This window comes from Myotis davidii, unplaced genomic scaffold, assembly GCF_000327345.1.
Source record: "Myotis davidii unplaced genomic scaffold, ASM32734v1 scaffold217, whole genome shotgun sequence".
NCBI classification, from domain to species: domain Eukaryota; kingdom Metazoa; phylum Chordata; class Mammalia; order Chiroptera; family Vespertilionidae; genus Myotis; species Myotis davidii.
The window spans coordinates 9,521,818-9,542,058 of NW_006290034.1; the positions used below are offsets into that span (position 1 = coordinate 9,521,818).

Consider the following 20,241-nt stretch of genomic DNA (forward strand, 5'->3'; position numbering starts at 1 on the left):
TGCACCCTGTGGTCTGTTCCCCCCGCGGGCCCTGTGACACATAACACAAGTTCCCGCAGTCCGGTCACTCCCCACAGGCGCCAGGACCGGAGTCCCTCCGCCTGGCCTCTGGTGACCGCCACTGTCAGTACCTCAGGGGGCTGCTGGCAACTTGGGGGCGGGGAGAGGTCCAAAGAAAGATGGGCCCGAAAGACTTCTAGGAACTTTAAAAGGCCTGGAGGTGAATGGTGCCAGTTCTTTATTGTGTCCAATTTTACTTCAAAAGGTCCTCTTAGCACAATACACCCACCAGCCAAGACCAGGTTGGTTTTGGGCTCAGAAACAGGGCAGGTGAGACTTTCCTCACCGCGCTGGCTGGCGGAGAGGTGAACGGGGCAGGAAGTGTCTGCTGACAGCCTTCCAGGAAACTGGCCTTGCCAGAGGCATGGTCCAGTACGTGACCAAGAATGCAGACAGCTAAGCTGGGACAACAAAGGAAGCAGGGAACACACTGTGGGGCCCTCAGGCCATGGGCCACTGCCACCCGCAGGGAAGCCTGGTAGCCGACCAGCGTGCCCTGCCTCCCCGATGCCTCTGTTTCAGGGGATCCTAACTCAGGGACCGCAGCTCTCTCCCCATAACCCCTGGTGCGCCATCACTGACAAAGCTCTCCCTTTCCCCGGGACACTCCGACTAGATCAGTGATGGCGAACCTTTTCTGCTCGGCATGTCAGCATTTTGAAAAACCCTAACTTAACTCTGGTGCCGTGTCACATATAGAAATTTTTTGATATTTGCAACCATAGTAAAACAAAGACTTATATTTTTGATATTTATTTTATATATTTAAATGCCATTTAACGAAGAAAAATCAACCAAAAGAATGAGTTCACATGTCACCTCTGACACGCGTGTCATAGGTTCGCCATCACTGGCCTAGATCCTTGGCCATTCCTGTGCCCTCGAATGGCCCATGCAGGCTCACTCTGAGAAACTCAGTGTGGTACATGAGATGACGTCAACATGGAGGAGATGCTAAAGAACAGGCAAGCCTGTCACAGCAGCACGCACAGAGCAGGGGCTTACGCAGATGAGAAGGCTAGAAGTGAAACTGGCTTACACTGGTGGGACGTGGAGAGACAGAGGTATGGCAGGGGGCAAAAAGGTAAAGGTGAAGGGCAGGTGAGACAGGGCAGCAATGCCCAAACAATGGGGTGAGGAACCCCCTTGGGCCCCCGATCCTCTCAACATCAGAGGACACGGGCTGGTGAACACTCAGTGGCCGTGTGTACTGTCACTGGCTCTGAGATTCTGGAGCCCAGCTACCATGGCCTGGCCAGGACTGACACACGAACAGCGAGCTACCCCGAGGGAGGTGGCAATACAGTCCAAAGGCCATGCCTTTATGGCCCAGCAACTATGTACTATGGCCTAAATCCAACCTCCAAATGGCCACTTGTGTCTAAGGCAACCTGTGGCCAGTCAGCTGAGCCGGGTGGCACCCCTGGCCCTGAGCAACAAGAATGAGCATGTGCCATGCCAGGCATGATGCAAAGCACTCTGCTCAGAGGGCCTGCCTCAGGCTCACTGTAACCCCAGCGAGTAGCTCCTATTTTACATGAGAAAAATGGGCGGTTGGAGTAGTTAAGTAGCTTGCCCCAGAGCCCTCTGCTGACTCAATCATAAAGATGTAGCGAATGTTGGCTGGGTGGACAGATGGATGGATGACTGGAAGGACAGATGGACAAAGGAAAGGCCAGCTTGACAGATGGCTCCAGTTTCATCCTCCTCCTAGGACTGAACTGGGCCTTCCGCCTGATGGAGGAAGCCGGGAGCGCAGCGGTAAAATCAGGATGGCGACCTACGAACAGAACAGCATCTACAAACATTTACAACCCGCTATGTTGTTGAAAGTGGAGGGAAAAGCCCAGCCAGTGTGGCTCAGTGGTTGAGCGTTGACCTATGAACCAGGAGGTCACAGTTCAATTCCTGGACAGAGCACATGCCTGGATTGCAGGCTCGATCCCCAGTGTGGGGCGCACAAGAGGCAGCCGATCAATGATTCTCTCTCATCATTGATGTTCTCTGTGTCTCTCCCTCTCCCTTCCTCTCTGAAATCAATAAAAACATTTTTTAAATATTAAAAACAAAAGAAAGCGGAGGAAAAATAAGAACACCAACTTTCCATTAGACAAAGAAAGGGTCCCTCTCTGTCTTCACATTTTCAAACTCATAAAAATAAACAGCCCCAGAGAGGCCGATGTCGGCTGCCTCCCAGGTCTGAAGGGGTGTCTCCTGGGCGTTTATGGGGCCAAGTTTTCAGGGAGAGAAGAAACAGGACCCACGGGGCTCACCCCTGGAGCGGGACAGGCGCCGCATAACGGCCCTTCCCTCCCATCTGGCTCTGCTCTGTTTAAAGCAAGAGGGGGTTCGACGTCTGCACTTTCCCTCGCTGCCTGACAAAACCCAGATGCCCAGAGCCTCCCAGCACCGCACTGAGGCTTCTGCCCTTAGGAAAATAATGTGAGTCAGCCGGGCAAAATGAGCTCGGCGCTGCAACAAAGAGAGAGCCCTGCACTCCCAGCGCCAGGCGCTGCGCCGAGCCTTCGGGAAAAGGCACATTTTGAATCTCTTGAGAGTGGAAAAGATGACAAAGTTGGGCTTTGCACCTCATTCTTAGTCTAGCCTGGAGGTCTGGAACGCCTCCCTCAAGCTCTACTTTTAGGCAGATGACTGAGGCGCTCCAGCTGGTCACCAGCGGATACCAGCCACCAAAGCACACCTCTCTGCAAGCCACTTGAGATTCTGGTGCCCTGGGAGAGCAGCCACCTCACTAGCACAGCTCCTGCACAGGGATCCCTTCCCTAGAAAGCTAAAGGCCTTAACATCCCTGCGAGCCTCGGGTGGAATGAAAGCCAGCCAGCTCCAGCCCATGCATGGCAGACCCATGAGCACATCCCCCCGCCCCGTTCCCGCTGCTTTCTACTAAATCTCACCTACAAATAAATTATTCCAGGAGCTTACGCTGGTCATTCGGCTTTCCCTTTCTCCCCTCCCAATCGACCTGGTATTCGTCTCCCAAATCCTCCCTCCCCAGGTCCCCTGTCTTAGCGTCTCCCCTGCTCAAGGACCACGATACCTCCCCACTGCATAACCAGGGGTCGCCGTGTAGGCCCCGATTCGCAGTGCTGCAGACGATGCCTGTGGGATTAGTCGGGACATGATCCCACGGTTCTCTGACAAGGCCATGTCCACTCCTGTCTCCAAAGGTCGGCTCATGCCATCGCTCCTCAGATGCCTTCTGCTCCTCCTGTACAAATCCTCATCCTACCTCAGGATCCAGGATCCACTCCAAATACAGTCTCCTCACTCGGTCCCTCGAGACAACGTCCTTACCCCTCTCCTGTCTTACCACAAGGCTAAGCATGGGCTCTCTGATGATGATCTGAATTGCACTGTTTAATAAAAAGAAATCCTATTTTTTGCTCCTTGGACGCAGTATCTAACGTAGGTTGCCTCAACTGGCGAAAACAGTGAGCACAGAGAGTGTGGCGGTTGGCTTGCTGTATAGGCACTGGCTGTCATCAGGGATCCCGGTTCCTCCCATCTGGTCCCCGCTGACTTGCTTTCCTCATGATGACAAGACGGCTGCCTGATTGCCGAGAACCTAGAGGGAGGAACTGTCTGTCTCTTCTTCTATGTTTTGTTTCTTTTTTCGTGTCTTTCTATTTTTTTATTTTTATTGCTTTTTGAGAGAGAGAGGGAGAGAGGAAGGAGGAGAGGGAGACAGAGAAAGAAGAAGAGCCCTGACCGGGGATCAAACACACAACCTTGGCGTATCAAGACACCACTCTGACCAACCTAGCTGCTACCTGGTCAGGGTTCTTGTGTGTTTCTTTTGAATAGGGAAGAGGTCTTTCCCAGAATCCTCTTCGGTAGATTTCTCCGTATAGCTCACTGGCCAAAACTGTGTCAGACGCCCATGTCTAAACCATAGACCTCCATGACTGGCTCAGATCAATCAGCTTTTACCCTGGGGCTAGAAGTGGGGTCACCTTTCCGTGAGTGGGAAGGAGAAGGCGAGTGTGGTGTTGAAAGCAAATAAGGGCCCTGCCATGAAGAAGAGAAAAGGCTGGCTACTGCGCAGGCAACCAACAGGGTCTGCCACGGGCAGGAACCGATGTCATACATTTGTGTTTTCCCTACTTGCCACCCCCATCCTGTGCTGGCACATGAGATAAGAGACTCAACAAATAGCTGTGGAATTGAGCTGAACCGGAAATTATCCTGCAGGTGTGAGAAAATTGCGAGCATTATCACAGAGTGGCACAATTGGACACGTGTGCACAGCAACTGGACAGAGGGCCAAGAAATCCAAACAGATGCAAAAAAGCACTTAGCAGAAGAGGTTTGGGAAGCTCCGGTCCAAGCCCTAGGCTGGCCCAACTCCCAGTTCTCGGAGAGGGAGCAGGACCAGGCCAGAGGGCTGGGCTGCTCCCCACAGGGCCCAGCTGGGCCTTCTCCTCAGCTCACCCTGGCCTCCGATGGCCAGTAGTCCACAGCCACCCACCTGTCCAGGCTCAATGGAGGCTTGCGGGCGGTGCTTGGCAGGTAACTGAGCATGTCGTGGGCACAAACAGATCTACTGAGTATGAAAACACGCGAGGTCTGGGCCCTTCTTGGGCTGTGCTGATAGGTGATGGGTCTCCCTCCTTTTTCCTGCTCATCTGTGCCTTCCACCTCAGCTCTGCAGCACAGTCCCCCAATTCTTTAGGCTACTGACAGCACTACAGACCCGAAAGTACACATGCCTCCACCTTGGCTGGACAGGTAGCCAGGCTGCACAGAGCCATACTGAACACAAGGCCCTAGAGTCCCATCGGTACCCGGTGTCTGCATCACAGGTCCGGGGTTTTTGTTGTTTCAAGTTCTAGATTTCCTTTTCCTTACTTTCTTTTTTTTAAATTCATTTAATACCACGTTAATTATACACTTTAAAAGGTTTAAAATGATAAATTGTATGTTACATGTATTATACATTAAAAAAAAGAAAAAAGGAACTTGACCCAGGTCACATAGCTCTAAGTGGCAGCACCAGCATTAGAATTTAAATTGGATTTCCTTTTCTAAAACTGTAGCTGGCATTTCCTTGGCTACAGAAGGCTGTGTTAAATGCAGCCTGCTATGAAAAGCTCATTGATTACGACATGCATTCAACACTCGATACAACACATTGACTGAGCAACTAGCAGGTTGAACCATATGGCGTTGCTGTTTTTGACCTACAAACGTGGCGATGTCTTCCATTTCAGCTAATATCTATGCCAACAGAAGGATAAGGAGGGGCTGGGGACACCAGGACCAACTGCACAACCCCTGTCCTGATGGAACTTGCAGCCTAGTGCATGAAACCAAGAATTAAAAAGCAACCTCAATCTTGAAGAAAGTAAGTCTAGCTTTACTACTGTGGTTAATTGTGTGTATGTATTTGTGACTGCTTGATTTCTTTGCTAATCTATAAACTACACAAGAATGATGGCTGTGTCTCCTTGTAGCACATGGCCAGGCACGCAGCAGAGCACATTAGATACTGGTTAACTTATTAGTTCCTGTTACAAGAGACAAGTGAGGGTGCCGAGAAGCTTTTGGCAGAGAGAGCTAACTCATCTTGGGCGGTGAGGACCAGGCACTTCCCTAGCTTGGAATTTCTGACACTGCTGATATGGTTGACTTAGGTCTTCACAAAACAGGTCCTCACAGGGCATATAAGCTACCAGCAGCGCAGGCAGGTGGGGCTTCACAGGGACCACTTAAAATAGAATAAACTGTGATAATAAGAGAATAAACTGTTTTCCAACACAATCAAGTATTTGAGAAACACCATTTACATAAACAATTGGCACGCTAATTGCAAATCATTCTGTTGGTCTCCTAAAGCAGGGTCCCCAAGGACCTGTATTAGGCGCTCTATTTGCCTCGGTTACCTTAGAATATTCACTTAAAAGTAGTAACAATGAAATTCTCGGAAAATATTTGCTAATTCAGACACTTTACTAATTGAAACTCATCTTCCTCATCATTCTATGTGTTAGGACTTCTACCTATTAAGAGAAAGTAGCAAAGACGGCCCTTAGAGTAATTCACCAAATTCTTCCTCAGGACACTTCTGGTGGCAAGAACCTGAGCTAACATCAGGGAGTGGGTGGAACTAGAAACTAAAGAAATGACAACTTGAAGAGCAACTATAATCCAATTTAGTCTAATAAATGATATATGTGATGTCACATCAAATTATAAGGAAAATGTGAACATTTCAGAGCCTGCACCCCTGCTTTTTTTTTTTTTAATTTTCACTAGAGGGTATTTTTTTCATTATTTCTAGATTGAGTGGAAGGGAGGAAGGAGGAGGAAAGAGAGACACTGATCGATTGGCTGCCTCCCTCACATGCCCCCAGAAGCACTGGGGAACCTGCAACCGAGGTACGTGCCTTTGATAGGGAATTGAACCCCCAACCCTTCCATCCGCAGCCGACACTCTAACCACTGAGCTAAATCGGCCAGAGCTGCACCCCTAATTTTTTTATTAACCTGATATAATTTAACAAAAGTGCCAGTAGACACCACTGACCAGCAGGCCTGTTATCTACATTGCAACATCTCCTGGGGAGCCAGCCCTGGACACGCTGCACAGATACCGGAGCGCCTGTCACCGTTCTCTGCGCCAGCACACACTGGTCACAGTCATGGAGCGTCCCGGACTCTCTTGACATGGCCAATGGTCAGCAGGCCCCGTCCCCATGCCGAAAGCAAACAAAAACCTGTCACCATCGCCAAAGGATGCCAAGGTCCCCATCCGGCCTCACTGCAGAACCTTGCACATCTCTGGATGCAGGCGGGATGATCGGGACCCGCGAGATTATGCTCTGGATGTCTTAAGAGATTAGTTACTTAAAACCCTCCACGTGACTTCAGTCATCCCGCTACTGATGACAGAGGAAGAGCCTCCTTGATTACAGTGAATGCCTCTGCATTTACAAAAGGGAAGATGTGCAGAAGAAAACCAGAGTCAGATTTCTGATGGGCACCGCACCAGTGCCAGGACACGGGCTGCTGAATAAATTATGACGAGGAGGCAAACACAGTAATCATAAATCCCCCATAACTACCACAGTCCTCAGGGCTCACATTTACTTATTTCCCACCAAAGCATAGATTCAATCTGGCCTTGTACTCCAATGAGGCCTGGCTCTCCCCAAATTCCAGCTATGGGAAATGACAGCTCTGTGGTGGGGTTACCAGTGGGAAAGCCAATGTTTGGATTGTGTAATGCTTTAATTAAAACAAAGACGACGTACACCAGTCTCCTCGTCTGTTAAGGGGGTTTCCAGCCCTCCATCCATTCTCCCTGCTCCCAGGCCAACACAGTCTTGTCCTCACCTCCAGAACAGTTCCCCTTTAAAAATAAGAGGGTTACACCTGAGATCCAGAAAGATTCTTCCAAAACAAATTCAAGTCTGGAGGCAAGTTCTCGATCTCCTCTCTCCCTTCTAGACACCCACTGCCCATGGGAGCTACTCAGAGAAGCTGGGTTTGTGACAGGCATGTGAGAAGGGAGAAGGGACGGCATTGCTCACAGCCATGATGTGCCTGAGCACCCAGCTCCGGGTCATTACCCGCAGTGACAGAGGGAAGGAAAAGAGCGGGCAGGGTGCTGGGAATGCGGGCTTGATCTTTTGTAACAAAACGCCAGAAGGCAGATTGCAAAACTGTTCGGCAACATCAGGAGACATTAAGAAATGGTTCAGCAAATCATCTCTAAACGGTGTCATAAAGGGCTGTCTGTTGCAGGGTGAGCCCTAGAACGAATCTATCTGCACAATCGCTCCTCTCAGGAACTAACAGACGTGTCCATCTGTGAAGCAGAATTTCCAACAGGCCATCCATCCCCAAACCAACAGAAAACCATCCATCCCCAAACCAACAGAGAACCACTGCGGAGCAAAACCAATGAGGAAAACCAGAAGGGCCTGGCAGAGCACTGCCTGTGGATTGTGGATGACCCTGCAGGCAGGCTCCTAGGAGCAGCCCCCACCTGCTTGGGGGCTAAAGCCATCTCCACTGGGCCCGGTGCACAGCATGCCTGGGACCTGCAGACTCAGGGATGTGTGGAGAAGAGGTGACACTCGAGACAAGCGCAAAGCGGTGTTGTTTCAGGGTTGAGGCTACCTGGCATGGTGCCTACCTGAAAGAGCCTGCACCCTACTGAGCTGACTCCCACAGCAACTTCTGGGAAACAAAGCCTCCCACTGGCCAGGATCCCGAGCCATCCCTCAGCCTCCCCTCCCATGGCTTCCTGAGGAGTCACTCTGGAAGGACTCAGAGAGGCCAGAGATCGACCGCACCACCACCACCACCACCCCAGCATAAGGGTCTGCCAGAGAGCCTGCGACGCATGCTCTCTCCTACCTGCGGAGAAGTATGGGACTGTTCTATTTCCCATTTGTTCTGGCTTCCTAGAAATTCAGGGCTTCCATATATGAAATTCCCAACTCCCATAGACGAGACAACATCCCCAGCAGTTAATAAGGGCATTCCACATATTCAGGACTCAATATACTCGCATCTTTTCAAAAGGAAGAATTTGCCCTATGGACCCTCCTCCCCCATCTCCCCCATCACTGCTATTCAGGGCTGCTTGTGGTATTCTTAATTCACCGCTGCCAAAGAAGAGAACAAAACAGGAAGAAAGGATTCTAAGTAATAATAAAAAAAGGCTTACCTTAGGGATAGAAAAGAGTTCCCTAATGCCAGTGTTCTTAATTAATCTATTTGTTAAAGATTAAAATACATATCAGGTGACTACTTAATCATGTTCACCATGATTTTACCTTCAAATTCTCGCTATGTGAGATAACAGAACAATGAGCGATTGAAGCAGGCACTCAGATATTGAGTAAATAAACAGATGAAAGTCTTCTCAGGAAAGTATTATAAGAAGATTCTAACAGAACCGTGGTCTCTGGACGGGTGTAGCAGGTCAACAGATGTTTAAGAAGGGTTGACTATGGTATGTGAATCCAGCAACCATCCCTCCAAACAGCGACTATTTTATAAATTGGGTATAAAGGTGAACCTCCAGTGACTCCCGAGGTTTTAAAGAAAGCCATAGCCGTGAACCTGAGAAGTAACCCACACTTTGAAATAATATTTTGCCTGGCCAGTGTGGCTCCGTGGTTGAGCGTCGATCCAAGAGGTCACGGTTCAGTTCCCAGTCAGGGCACATGCCCGGGATGTGGGCTCCCGTGTGGAGCGTGCAGGAAGCAGCTGATCAATGATTCTCTGTCATCACTGATGTTTCTATCTCTCTCTCCCTCTCCCTTCCTCTCTAAAATCAATTAAAAAAAAACATTTTTTTTAAAAGAAATAATAATATTTTTACAGCAACAGCTAATTCTGCAGGTCTAGAGAGAAAAGTTCTCTTTCTGTGGGTTAAGGTCTTGACTGTCTGGGAGCCAGCAACCTTGAAGGTGCTCCTGGTCCAGTTCATTCTAAATGGAAGAATCATTTGGGAACTGAAAAGTCAGGAAAACTCTCACTTTTGTTCTAGTGTGTGAACAAACAAGGACACTTAATTGAATCAGACACAAAACCCAGCATTTGTGGTTGTCCTCTTAACAAGCTTTAAATAGGTTTCATTTTAATTCAACATAGCTTCAAAATTAGAACTAAAATAGTCAATAAAATATGTGCATGCTTAACTTGTTAAATTTGTGTTTTGGGAGAAAATATTCAGAGTAAACAAGTCAATTCTTTTCATAAAATACATTCAAATTTAAGGATAGTGTTTTTATTATAACTCTTGCCCTTGATAAAGACAAAATTATTCCATTATATAGCTTCTGAATGAGGCTCACGATTCCCCAATAATTTCACAAATTACAGTTGCAACTAGCTATAAAATAACCAAATCAATTCTGATTTGGCCATAAAACCTAAAAAATAGGGAAGAAAATCACCCCTTTATAATCAAGTTGTTGAACAATATATTCTGTATGTTTCCATTTATGTTAGAAAAAATACATGTGTATATCAAAATGTAAGGAATATTTATCAGACTCAGTATGGGGCATGGGGCAGACAGGGGAACTTTCACATTTTACTTTTTGTCTGTACTATTTGATTTTTTTAACAATAGAATTATAGTCAACTGTTGTCTCTGTTGAAAAATTAAAATTCAAAAAACTAAAGCTTATAAGTATAGGCTGCCTTGTGAAATTGAAACCAATCCCTCATCGCTTTATTTTTGTATACGCTTACCCTAAAGCACTTTATCTGCTGTTTTAAATTATGACTTAATTCAAATCAAAATTAAGGTTTCCTGATGGACGTGTTACACTTAAGAGGTTGTGAAATTTCATTCTCTGGACGTCTTTAAAAACAAAATAAAACAAAAACCAAGGAGTAGGTTGTACCTGGCCAGGACAAGATATGGTTTGACGTAAAGCAATGAATTACTCAACTCCAGGTCTCCTGTTCCTCTTCCTACTGAAAGTCAATCAAGGTCACCAACGCAACCAATTCATGGGCAAACACACTGTGCAGACACGAATGGACCTGGATAGCATCTTCATGCATGTTAGGCCTGTCACTGTCCTCTGTACCAGCACACTGGTCACATTCATGAGGCATCTTGAACTTTCCTGACATGGCCAATGATTAGCAGGCCCTCTCCCATGCCCAAAGCAAGCAAAAACCTAGTTGCCTAAGCTCTCAGAATAACACTTGGAGTCCATAAGCTGGCTGCCCTAAGAGATTTCAAAAACACCTAAAATGACACCACCTCCCCCTAACTGCTAAGATACAGGGGCTAAGGTACCGAACAGGTCAGGCTTCTCTGTCCTTTGGTCATCAGCAGCCCAGGTCACCAGCCTGATTTTGCTTTAGAGCTGGATTATATCAAGTGTGAGATCACACTGATGGTTGCACAGGAAAAGCAGATTGATACCATATTTAATAAATGCTGTCTGTCTGGGAGATGGAAGGTTTCAAGTTTATGAGGCTCCTGGGGGAAGGGGAGTAACAGGGGTCCTTGAGAAGAAGGTTGGCAGCCCTGTCAGAACAAGTCTTTGTCACCGACACACCACCGGCGGGACCCAGTGCCCTGTGGAGGGCAGAGACAGTGTACTTAGAAGTCTCCACAAAAAGGAGGAGCAGAAAATGGGTGTTATAAACAAAAACAGAATTAAACACACAAAAGTAACACCGACTTAAGGCAATCCTGACCTTACTCCACTACATCAAAGAATCGTAATGGGGCCCTGGAGCGTTGTCCCATATACCAAAAGGTATGGGTTCGGTTCCCAGTCGAGGCACATACCTAGGTTTTGGGTTCAATCCCCCATCAGTACAAGAGGCAGCTGGTGTGTGTGTGTGTGTGTGTCTCCCTCCCCCACTTCCTCTCTTTCTGAAAATCAAAGAAAACATATCCTCGGGTGAGGATTAAAAAAAAAAAAAAAAAATCATTGGGGGCGGGGGGGAGGACCCCACTGGCATCAGCTTCCTTCCCCCTGTTTTAATAAAGGGAAGGCCTAGGGACTTGAGAGTTGGGACAAAGAGGCCACCACTAGAAGACTGGCCAACAATCTCTTGAGCTCACAGTTTTGTTACAGCTTCTTTGCCCAGATGCTGTTTTGATGGACACATGAAAGAAAGCTCGCCCTTTGGTGCAAGAACAGGTCCCATCACTTCCACTTTGGACCTGCCCCTCCAGGATGGCTGGCCTCTTGCCTTCCCTAGCCACTCCTCCAGAGGTCCTCCAGGATTCCCACTTACAGCTCCCTGGCATCTTCCATCTGTCTCTGGCCCAAATACCCAGGCCCCATGCCAAACACCTTCTCCAATTCTTGCTAAGCTACACCTTGAGGGTTCGGGCCCACCGACACTGGGGCTGCTCCACCCGTGTGTGCCCAGGTGTCTTCGACCCCCCAATTTTGCCAGGACCTCATCCTTCTATGTCTGAAGGCATGCCTGACACTCCAGCTCCTCCAGAGCCTTTTCAGAATGACCACTCCTGACCTCGTCCAGCCTCACCGCTCCCGGCCAGAGAACCCCCTCACTCCTCCCGCTGAAAACAAGCACACACGTGCCTTGCCTCCCTCCACAATGAACACCCATCCTCGGACACCACACACTATCAATGTCTTCCTGGCCACTTGGCCTTAGAGCAGCGGTTCTCAACCTGTGGGTCACGACCCCTTTGGAGGTCGAATGACCCTTTCACAGGGCTGCCTAAGACCATCGGAAAACACATATATAATTACATATTGTTTTTGTGATTAATCACTATGCTTTTATTATGTTCAACTTGTAACAATGACAATACATCCTGCATATCAGATATTTACATTCCGATTCATAACAGTAGCAACATTACAGTTATGAAGTAGCAACGAAAATAATTTTATGGTTGGGTCACAACATGAGGAACTGTATTAAAGGGCCGCGGCATTAGGAAGGTTAAGAACCACTGCCTTAGATGATCATCTCCTAGGGGGCAGGGACAGGGTTGTGTCCAGCAACGCCTGGGTCACCTGGATGGTGGGGGATGGGGCATTCGAATGAATTTAATTAGAGTTAAAAGAGGCTAGGCAGAAACTTTGTTTCAACTTTCGTTATTATAAAGCTTTTATAAAGCTTTTTAAAATCCATGTGACATCTGACCACATGCGCTTCCAGCCTGGGTAGAGTGAATATAATTTAATCTTTGGTTTAGGATCTTGCAGGGCCCTGAGGCTCATTATGCGCTTCTGCTACTGTAATTACAGATGCGGAAGATGCAGAGCCTGGGCTGCCAGTGGCCTGGAAGCTAGCTTCTAGAAGAAACCCTTGCTACCACACCTTGTGATTTGTGCCTTTATGAAAGCAGAGATCCAAAAATAAAAACGAAGTCCCACTTAACTGAGGATGCGTTATGGAAAGTCCATTGCTATGGCTTTTGTTAAGTGCCTGCCACTGTGGCCCCCTCACTAAAGGGTTCTTGATGAGAGAACTCGGCAATGTGATTTTCTACAACTATAAGCTTGATTTTGATGCAACCATTTATTCCTCTGGAATCAGGGTGAATTCACACACAGGTGTCCTAAATTTCCTTAAAGTAAAAAAAAAACAACTCTTCACGAGGAATAGCTGTGCTCCCTTTGAAACAGCAAAGAAACAGGTGTCCAACTGCGGCGAATGAGGAGCTCCCAAAGGAACCTAAAAATATGACTTAAGGAGCCATGACTCAGGATGCGCAAGGCTGGGACCACAGAAGGCCAACACCTGGAGCCACTTCACGCAGGGCGCAGGCCTGGGCTCCAGGGGCCCAGACTAAGCCCAGATTCCAAACTCAACACATCCAAGTCAATCCTCCCTGTCCACATTGTCCCACCCGCACTGGTACCTAAAACCACTGTCATTTCTCTAGTCTCTAAAGGGCGAATCTACCACGGTGATGAGTCTGACTGAATTATCAGGACTCTGCTGGGAAGAGAATGTCCTCCCCCTCCGAACCCTGCCATCTGAAAGCACAGCCCAAGTCCTCTCCCCAACAACCACCACCGACATTGAACTTCACAGTCTGTGGATAGGATTCAGAGCGTATGTGAACTTGAATGGGGGAAAAAAGAACATACAAAAGCCCCGACATCTTTATCTGCACTAACCTCTCAGAGCATGTTAACAGTCCTTTTGTTGTGAATGTAGCCCAGGACTGTGTCACAACAGATACATGCAGAGACCGCAAAATAGCATGTTCACTTTCATTATGCCCAAATTATGGTAACTGTTAGACCTTGTTCTGTAATGTTATTAAATGCTACATCATAACCTTGGCTCTTCATATTTTGCTGACTTAAGTTTCAATACCATTTATTTTCTTTGTTATCCTATGCATTTGTATCTATGCCCTTTAAAGTGTTTCCTGAGAAGGGGTCTAGAGGCTTCACCAGATTGCCAAGAGGATCCATGGCATAAAAACGGTTAGAGAACCCCTGCCTGGTTCTCACGCTAAAGGCGTGAGCACTATAGCCAAAAAACATGGATTCCAATCCAGGCTCTGCCAATTTCTAGTTCTGCTCCTTTGAGCAAAAGGATTTAAACTCTCTGAGCCTTGAATTTCCCCATCTTGACTGAGGGAGCCAACACAGAAACAATACCTACCTCGTTCATCAATAACTTAACTGAACACCTGGTTACTCTGCGCCGAAGTAAAGGCGTGAGCACTATAACCAAAAAACATGGATTCCAATCCAGGCTCTGCCAATTTCTAGTTCTGCTCCTTTGAGCAAAAGGATTTAAACTCTCTGAGCCTTGAATTTCCCCATCTTGACTGAGGGAGCCAACACAGAAACAATACCTACCTCGTTCATCAATAACTTAACTGAACACCTGGTTACTCTGCGCCAGGCACAAGGCTGAGTTCTGGGGCTACAGCAATGAACATGACAGGAAGGGAGGGCCCTTTGGTACTTTCTACAGAAGGTCATGCCATGTACACTGTTTAGCAGTGACTGGCACATAAGCATTCTATAAACACTACAGTCCTACCGCTAAACCCACAACGTTTAGTGTTTAATTATGTGCTGATTACGTTGCCTCCCATGTAATAATTAATTCATCTAGCTCATCGGTTCTCAACCTGTGGGTCGCGACTCCTTTGGGGGTCGCACGCCCCTTTCACAGGGGTCGACAAAACACCTATATAATTACATATTGTTTTTGTGATTAATCACTATGCTTTAATTATGTTCAATTTGTAACAATGAAATTGGGGTCACCACAACATGAGGAACTGTATTAAAGGGCTGAGGCATTAGGAAGGTTGAGAACCAATGATCTAGCTCGTGCCCTCCCAACAAAGCATCCCGGAGGCTAGGGGCTGGGGATCACGCTCACCGAGGGCACAGCTTGTTGGATGGAAGGACACAGGATTTGGAACCAAATGGCCCCGGCCTCGAAACCACGCTGCCACTGGCTAGCTCTGTGACTATACCAGAGACCAGCAGCTGTCCCCCAAAATCTGTCCTCTACTTCCTCTACCGTAAGAGAATTCCTAGATTTTGGCTGCGCACATGGACACTCAGAATCAAGGATAATATTTCCCAGCCTCCTCGCAGCAGAGTATGGTCATGTGATCAAATTCTACCCAATGGGGATATAAGCAGAAGTGATGTGTATAACTTCCTAGAAGCATCCTTAAATTAAGAGGGCCTGCCCTTTACCTATCCTTTTCCCTCCCAGCACGGCCATCAGGGACATGAGATGCCCTTGGGAAGGGAGGCGTGCACTTGGATCAAGACAGAAGGGGCCTGGGTCCTACTATTGTGGAGCACATTTCTAGCTGGTACAGTGATTTACCTTCGGCAAGTTCCTCCACCTCCCTGGGCCTCCATATCCCTATCTACAAAAAGGTGATCAGACAAGGTCTCTACCCAGACCCAGCAAGGCTGTGTTGAGGACTTAATGAGATGGGGCTTGCTTCACAGTAAGGGCTTGAGTTAGGAGACGTGATATTACCACTGTTCTTATCTCGCTGCAAAGAAAAATGTTGGAAATGGAGACATCTTAACACTGCCCTGGGGGCCCAGAGGTGGCTCAACAATCACACACTTGAAAAGGCACCCCAGCCATGCCAATCCTCCAGACAAGAATTCCCTTCTCTGACACCCTGGTCAAAGGCCTCCAGGGAAGGGAGGTGCACTCCCTCTAGGACTACTGTTAGGAGAGGGATGTTTGTTCACCCATATATCACTATTCTCATCTATCCCTTCGGAATCCTTGAATCCTTCCTCCGAGGGCCCTGACCCACCTCGCTCCTCTCCTCTGCCTCCTTATCTCTGCCTTTAATGACCCCAGCCCTGCCTCTGGTCGCACTCCCACAGGACATCAAACTTCCCTTCTATCTCTTTTGGAAGCACCCTCTGGTCTCTGCCCAAAGAAGCTTCCCTAACTAACTGGGAAGTAAGTGATCGCTTCCTGAGCCCATCCTTTTCAAATAGAGGCTTCCCATGCTCTCCAAACAAAATTCTCTCCCATCGGAGAAGACTACAGGACCATCAGCTGCCGACAGGCTCTCCTGCATGGATCCAGAGAGGTCCCAACCGCCTCCATTGGGAGTGTTCTGTTGCTAACACTTTTAAAGCGATTTCATTTTGTTTGCAGCATCAGCACTGAGCTGGGAGGCATAACTCTTCCTGGCAATGCAAAAACGAAATTTGCTTTATGCGCCTAAAGCTCATATTCATCTTTCCTGATAGTTCCCTCCCTGTTCCTCAGACACAAATCCTAATCTGTCTCTCCCAGAGTTGTCGTCCTGTGTCACTGTCACCCACAAAGGCTGCTCCCAGGCACAGCCACAATCAGCTCGCTCTCTCTCCTTCTGCCCCTCTGGCTCCGCCCATTCTCAGTAATGGAACTTCACTCTCCTCATGGTTTAACCAGGTCCAGGCTTTAGAATTGGAACAAGGGTGCCTGTGGCAGCCAATGGCTCCCCAGGGGGGTGGGAACCCAGAGCTGCAACAAGAAGAAACAAGACAGTGGTCAAGAGGGCAGGAATCAGCGCCCAGCCAAGGAGAAAAGGAAGAATCTGATCCGGACATGGCAAAGGACCGGGAACAGAAAGCACAGGCCTAATGATGTCAGAGGAACCACAAGCATCTCGGAGATCCGCCCTGTATCCCCCAGGGTTTCCCAACTCACATTGCCTTTCTGGAGGCTGGCTCAGCCTCACTTTGCAGAGCACTTAGCCTTCTCCTACTTTTCACACACACACAATTTTACTCCAGGGGTGTGCCTCACATGGGCATCTGGGAATTCTTTGCTGTTTCAAAGTCACGTTACACATTAATTTGCATGACACAGCAAGAACGCTGCCCCATGAATCACTCCACAACCGACTACAAGCAGGAAACGAGACCCCCAACGTGGGTTATGTCCCTGCTCCAAATACCTTCTGCTCTCCAAGGTTCCCTCCGCCGTGCTCAGAGCCACCGAGGAAGGAGAAAAAAGGGGACTTCTCCAGTGGGGCCCAAAAGACCAGGCAGAGATGGATGTGTGTCCACAGTTCCAAACCTCCCCACTCCCACAACGTCCGTCTCCTGCCACCATTCCCCTTCAAGGCCACCTTGAGGCTCACTGTCCTCCACGACACCTGCTTATACGCGAGGCTGGGAGTGAAGGGAAGACAACAGAGCAGGTGCCAGGGCCCAAGCTTCCACTCCACAGAGCGGCCCAGCACAGGGACCAGCCGGGACTTACAGTCCTTGAGCAGCCAAGTCCCTTGAGCAGCTGGAGGAAACAAAAGGCACAAATGTCACATCTCCTTGTTTTCCCATCGGCGCTTCCCTCTGCCCTGGGCCCCACCCGACCACTCTGCCTCTTTCCCGCCTTCGCCACACAACCCGCCCCACACCTGAACCTCCCAGAGGGCTTTCCTTGTTGGTCCTCCTGAATCCACATGAATCACTAACTACTGACTTACACCCAGACACTAAGCGAATGACAAATACAGAATCACAAATGGCAATCGGATCGTTAGGACTGGCGAACAGAGAGCTTCCTGCCTTCTGCGTCCACCTGAGCACACGGGAGACACTATCCTAACCCCACCTGGGCGGAGGCTCTGCTGACTACACTGCCGCCAGGCTAGGTGTGTGTGCATGCGTCAGGGCAGGGAGGGCTGGCACTAAAGAACTTACACGCTGCCTCCTTCACGTGCTACGCACTGGAATTACCCAGGACGGCTGGAAGTCGGATGCCTGGGCCACGCTCCCAGAGAATCTAGTTGAATTGGTCTGGGGTTGCCTCCTGGACTTGTATTTTTAATAAATTTTTTAATTGATTTCAGAGAGGAAGGGAGAGAGAAACATCAATGATGAGAGAGAATCATTGATTGGTTGCCTCCTGCATGCCCCACACTGGGAACCGAGCCCACAACCCAGGCATGTGCCCTGACTGGGAATCGAACCCTGACCTCCTGGTTCACAGGTCGATGCTCAACCATTGAGCCATGATGGCTGGGCCTGCCTGGACTTTTAAAAGCTCCCCCAGTGATTCCAACCTGCCCCCAAGTTTGCAAACCACTGACTGCACACATTTATGATGTGTTCAGAGCACTCACAGCCTTTCACTGTCAACATAGCTCTTGGAGGCCTCATCCCATCTTACTGGGGCTCAGACGTCAATCCCGGTAAGGCCGAGACTGGAAATTGGGTTCTCTAATCCCAGGCTCCGTTCTGTCCACCCACCTGGGAACTCTCGCCAGGGTGTAGACAAGGCATGAAAGCAATCTCCACTGCCAACAGGTCATGGACAAACCCCATCAATACAAGAAGCCTGGACTTGGAAGTGCAGAGGCCCAGGCAGCAGTGACGACTGGTTCTGAACGCGGGGACCCAGCCATCAGAGAGGGCGGGAGGTGTGCTCACGTGTGAGGCCTGGGGCAATGCAGAGAGACAGACAGATCCTGGCCAGGGAGCTTATCCGAGACCCAATGTGTCCTAACATACGTCACTGAAGACGGAGTTCAATGGCAGGGAAAGTAGTTTTGAATTTGAGGATGGACAAACGTTAGGCACTGGGAAGAGAATCCTTAAGAGAGGCGTCCAAGGTTTGCCTCTCAGTGCCAGTTTCTTCGTCCAGCTCTAAGCATTCTGACCGTCTGTGAGGGCACAAAAACCAATCCTAATACATCCCCAAACCAGGCAGCTGCAATCCCTCCAGCCTCTCTTCCTGCCAGAGCAACAATCCGAGCTTTCTTGGTGAGGGGACATATGACAGTGCCTTCAAACACATGTTTGTATCCAGACTACTTAGGTAGCGCAAAGCATCCCTTCAACCCTTTTCCGACCACACCTACCTCCCCATCAGCATCACCACACCAACCTCCCCGACACAGTAGGAATAATGTTGCCACGTCGGGTTAAGAATTTACATGGACCATCACAGAGGTGAAGCCACTCAAGCACGTGTGTAATACTGCAAAGAACCAGCCCACAACCCACACGGAGTCCCCCAACCACTGACGGGCAGATGGGGGACCTCATCCCTGCAAAGCCTGGGCCAGACACTTTAAGGGCAGCAAATGTTCCTTCTTACAGACCACACACGTTGTTCCACTATTCCTCCCCGGCCAGAAATGGGCCTCTTAGTTCACCAGTCCAACCTGTGCCACTCAACCTGTGCCACACAACCTGTGCCACACACCGGCCGCCTCCTGGTGTTGATGGGAAAGAACCGCACGGAATTACAGGAACCAACAGCAGGTTAAACTTTCCCACTGATCGATCGCGCTGATAGCAATGCCACTTACCCAGCACAGCCAGACAGCTCAGCACCGGGAGAAAGCACTTCATGTCGGCAGCAGAGAGAAGTCACAACACGGGGGCTTCCTCCTCTCCCGGACTTAATCTCTCATTGCTGGCTATCCACTCACAGCTCCGGGGGACAGTTTTGGAAACAGAACTTCACTCAGAAAATAAGAAAAGGTTAGAGAAGAGATCGGCAGGAGGCAGTCGGGAGGACCACGGGTGGGTGGCGCGTGTTAAACTCCCCGGTGCAAAGAAAGGGTCCAGCACACTCCTGCAGGCGCTCTGGGCTCCTGCCACATCGTGTGCCTTGCGGTTTCCACTGGAATTATAGATTGCGGTGGGTTAATCCTCCAGGAAAAGGGGAAAAGAGTCTGAGAAAATCCTTTCATCCGCTGATTATACAGAAATGTCCTTGGCTTCCCAGTGAAGGTGTCTGCGCTCTCCCTCATTCGGATTCCCCACAGGGGCCTGGGCAGGTTTTGTCAAAACCTTTCACAGCCAAATCGGCCCTGGCGAACAGCGACTGCTTGGGTTTCTTCGCGGAAAAGTGCACTCCATCCATGATGGGAGGTCAAGGAGCTGCCACCAGCCCCAGCCCTGCCTCGCACACACGAAGCCACTTGGCGTTTCCGAGCCCTGAGGCGGTCCCCAATGCCAGCAGATTTCTAAAACAAACACAACAAAGATTTATCAAAGCCCAACACGCCGGCCACAAAACCCAGAGAGGGGCAGAGCCCGCGAACACCTGGGTCCCTTCCCCGGACCAGGGCAGACGCTTTACATTCTGACCTTGGTCAGGTCGCTACGTCGGCCTCTGCCTCAGTTTCCCCGCCCAGAGCGGGGCAATTGTGGGCAGCCGGATGGTGCCTGCCATACTTTTGCCAAATGCTTCACTCCTGGGGATTCCCGGCGCGAG

General features: G+C 49.2%; 1 protein-coding gene across 1 annotated transcript in view; it reads right to left on the minus strand.

The window, feature by feature from the left end:
• IGSF3 (immunoglobulin superfamily member 3) overlaps positions 1–20,232 on the minus strand; it is a 90,355-nt gene extending 70,123 nt beyond the window's left edge. The window contains 2 exon segments of the mRNA XM_015563477.1: positions 19,328–19,990; positions 20,115–20,232. Coding sequence (XP_015418963.1) covers positions 19,328–19,370 — 43 coding nt within the window. The 5' untranslated portion in view covers positions 19,371–19,990; positions 20,115–20,232.
• Positions 20,233–20,241: the final 9 nt, after the last annotated feature.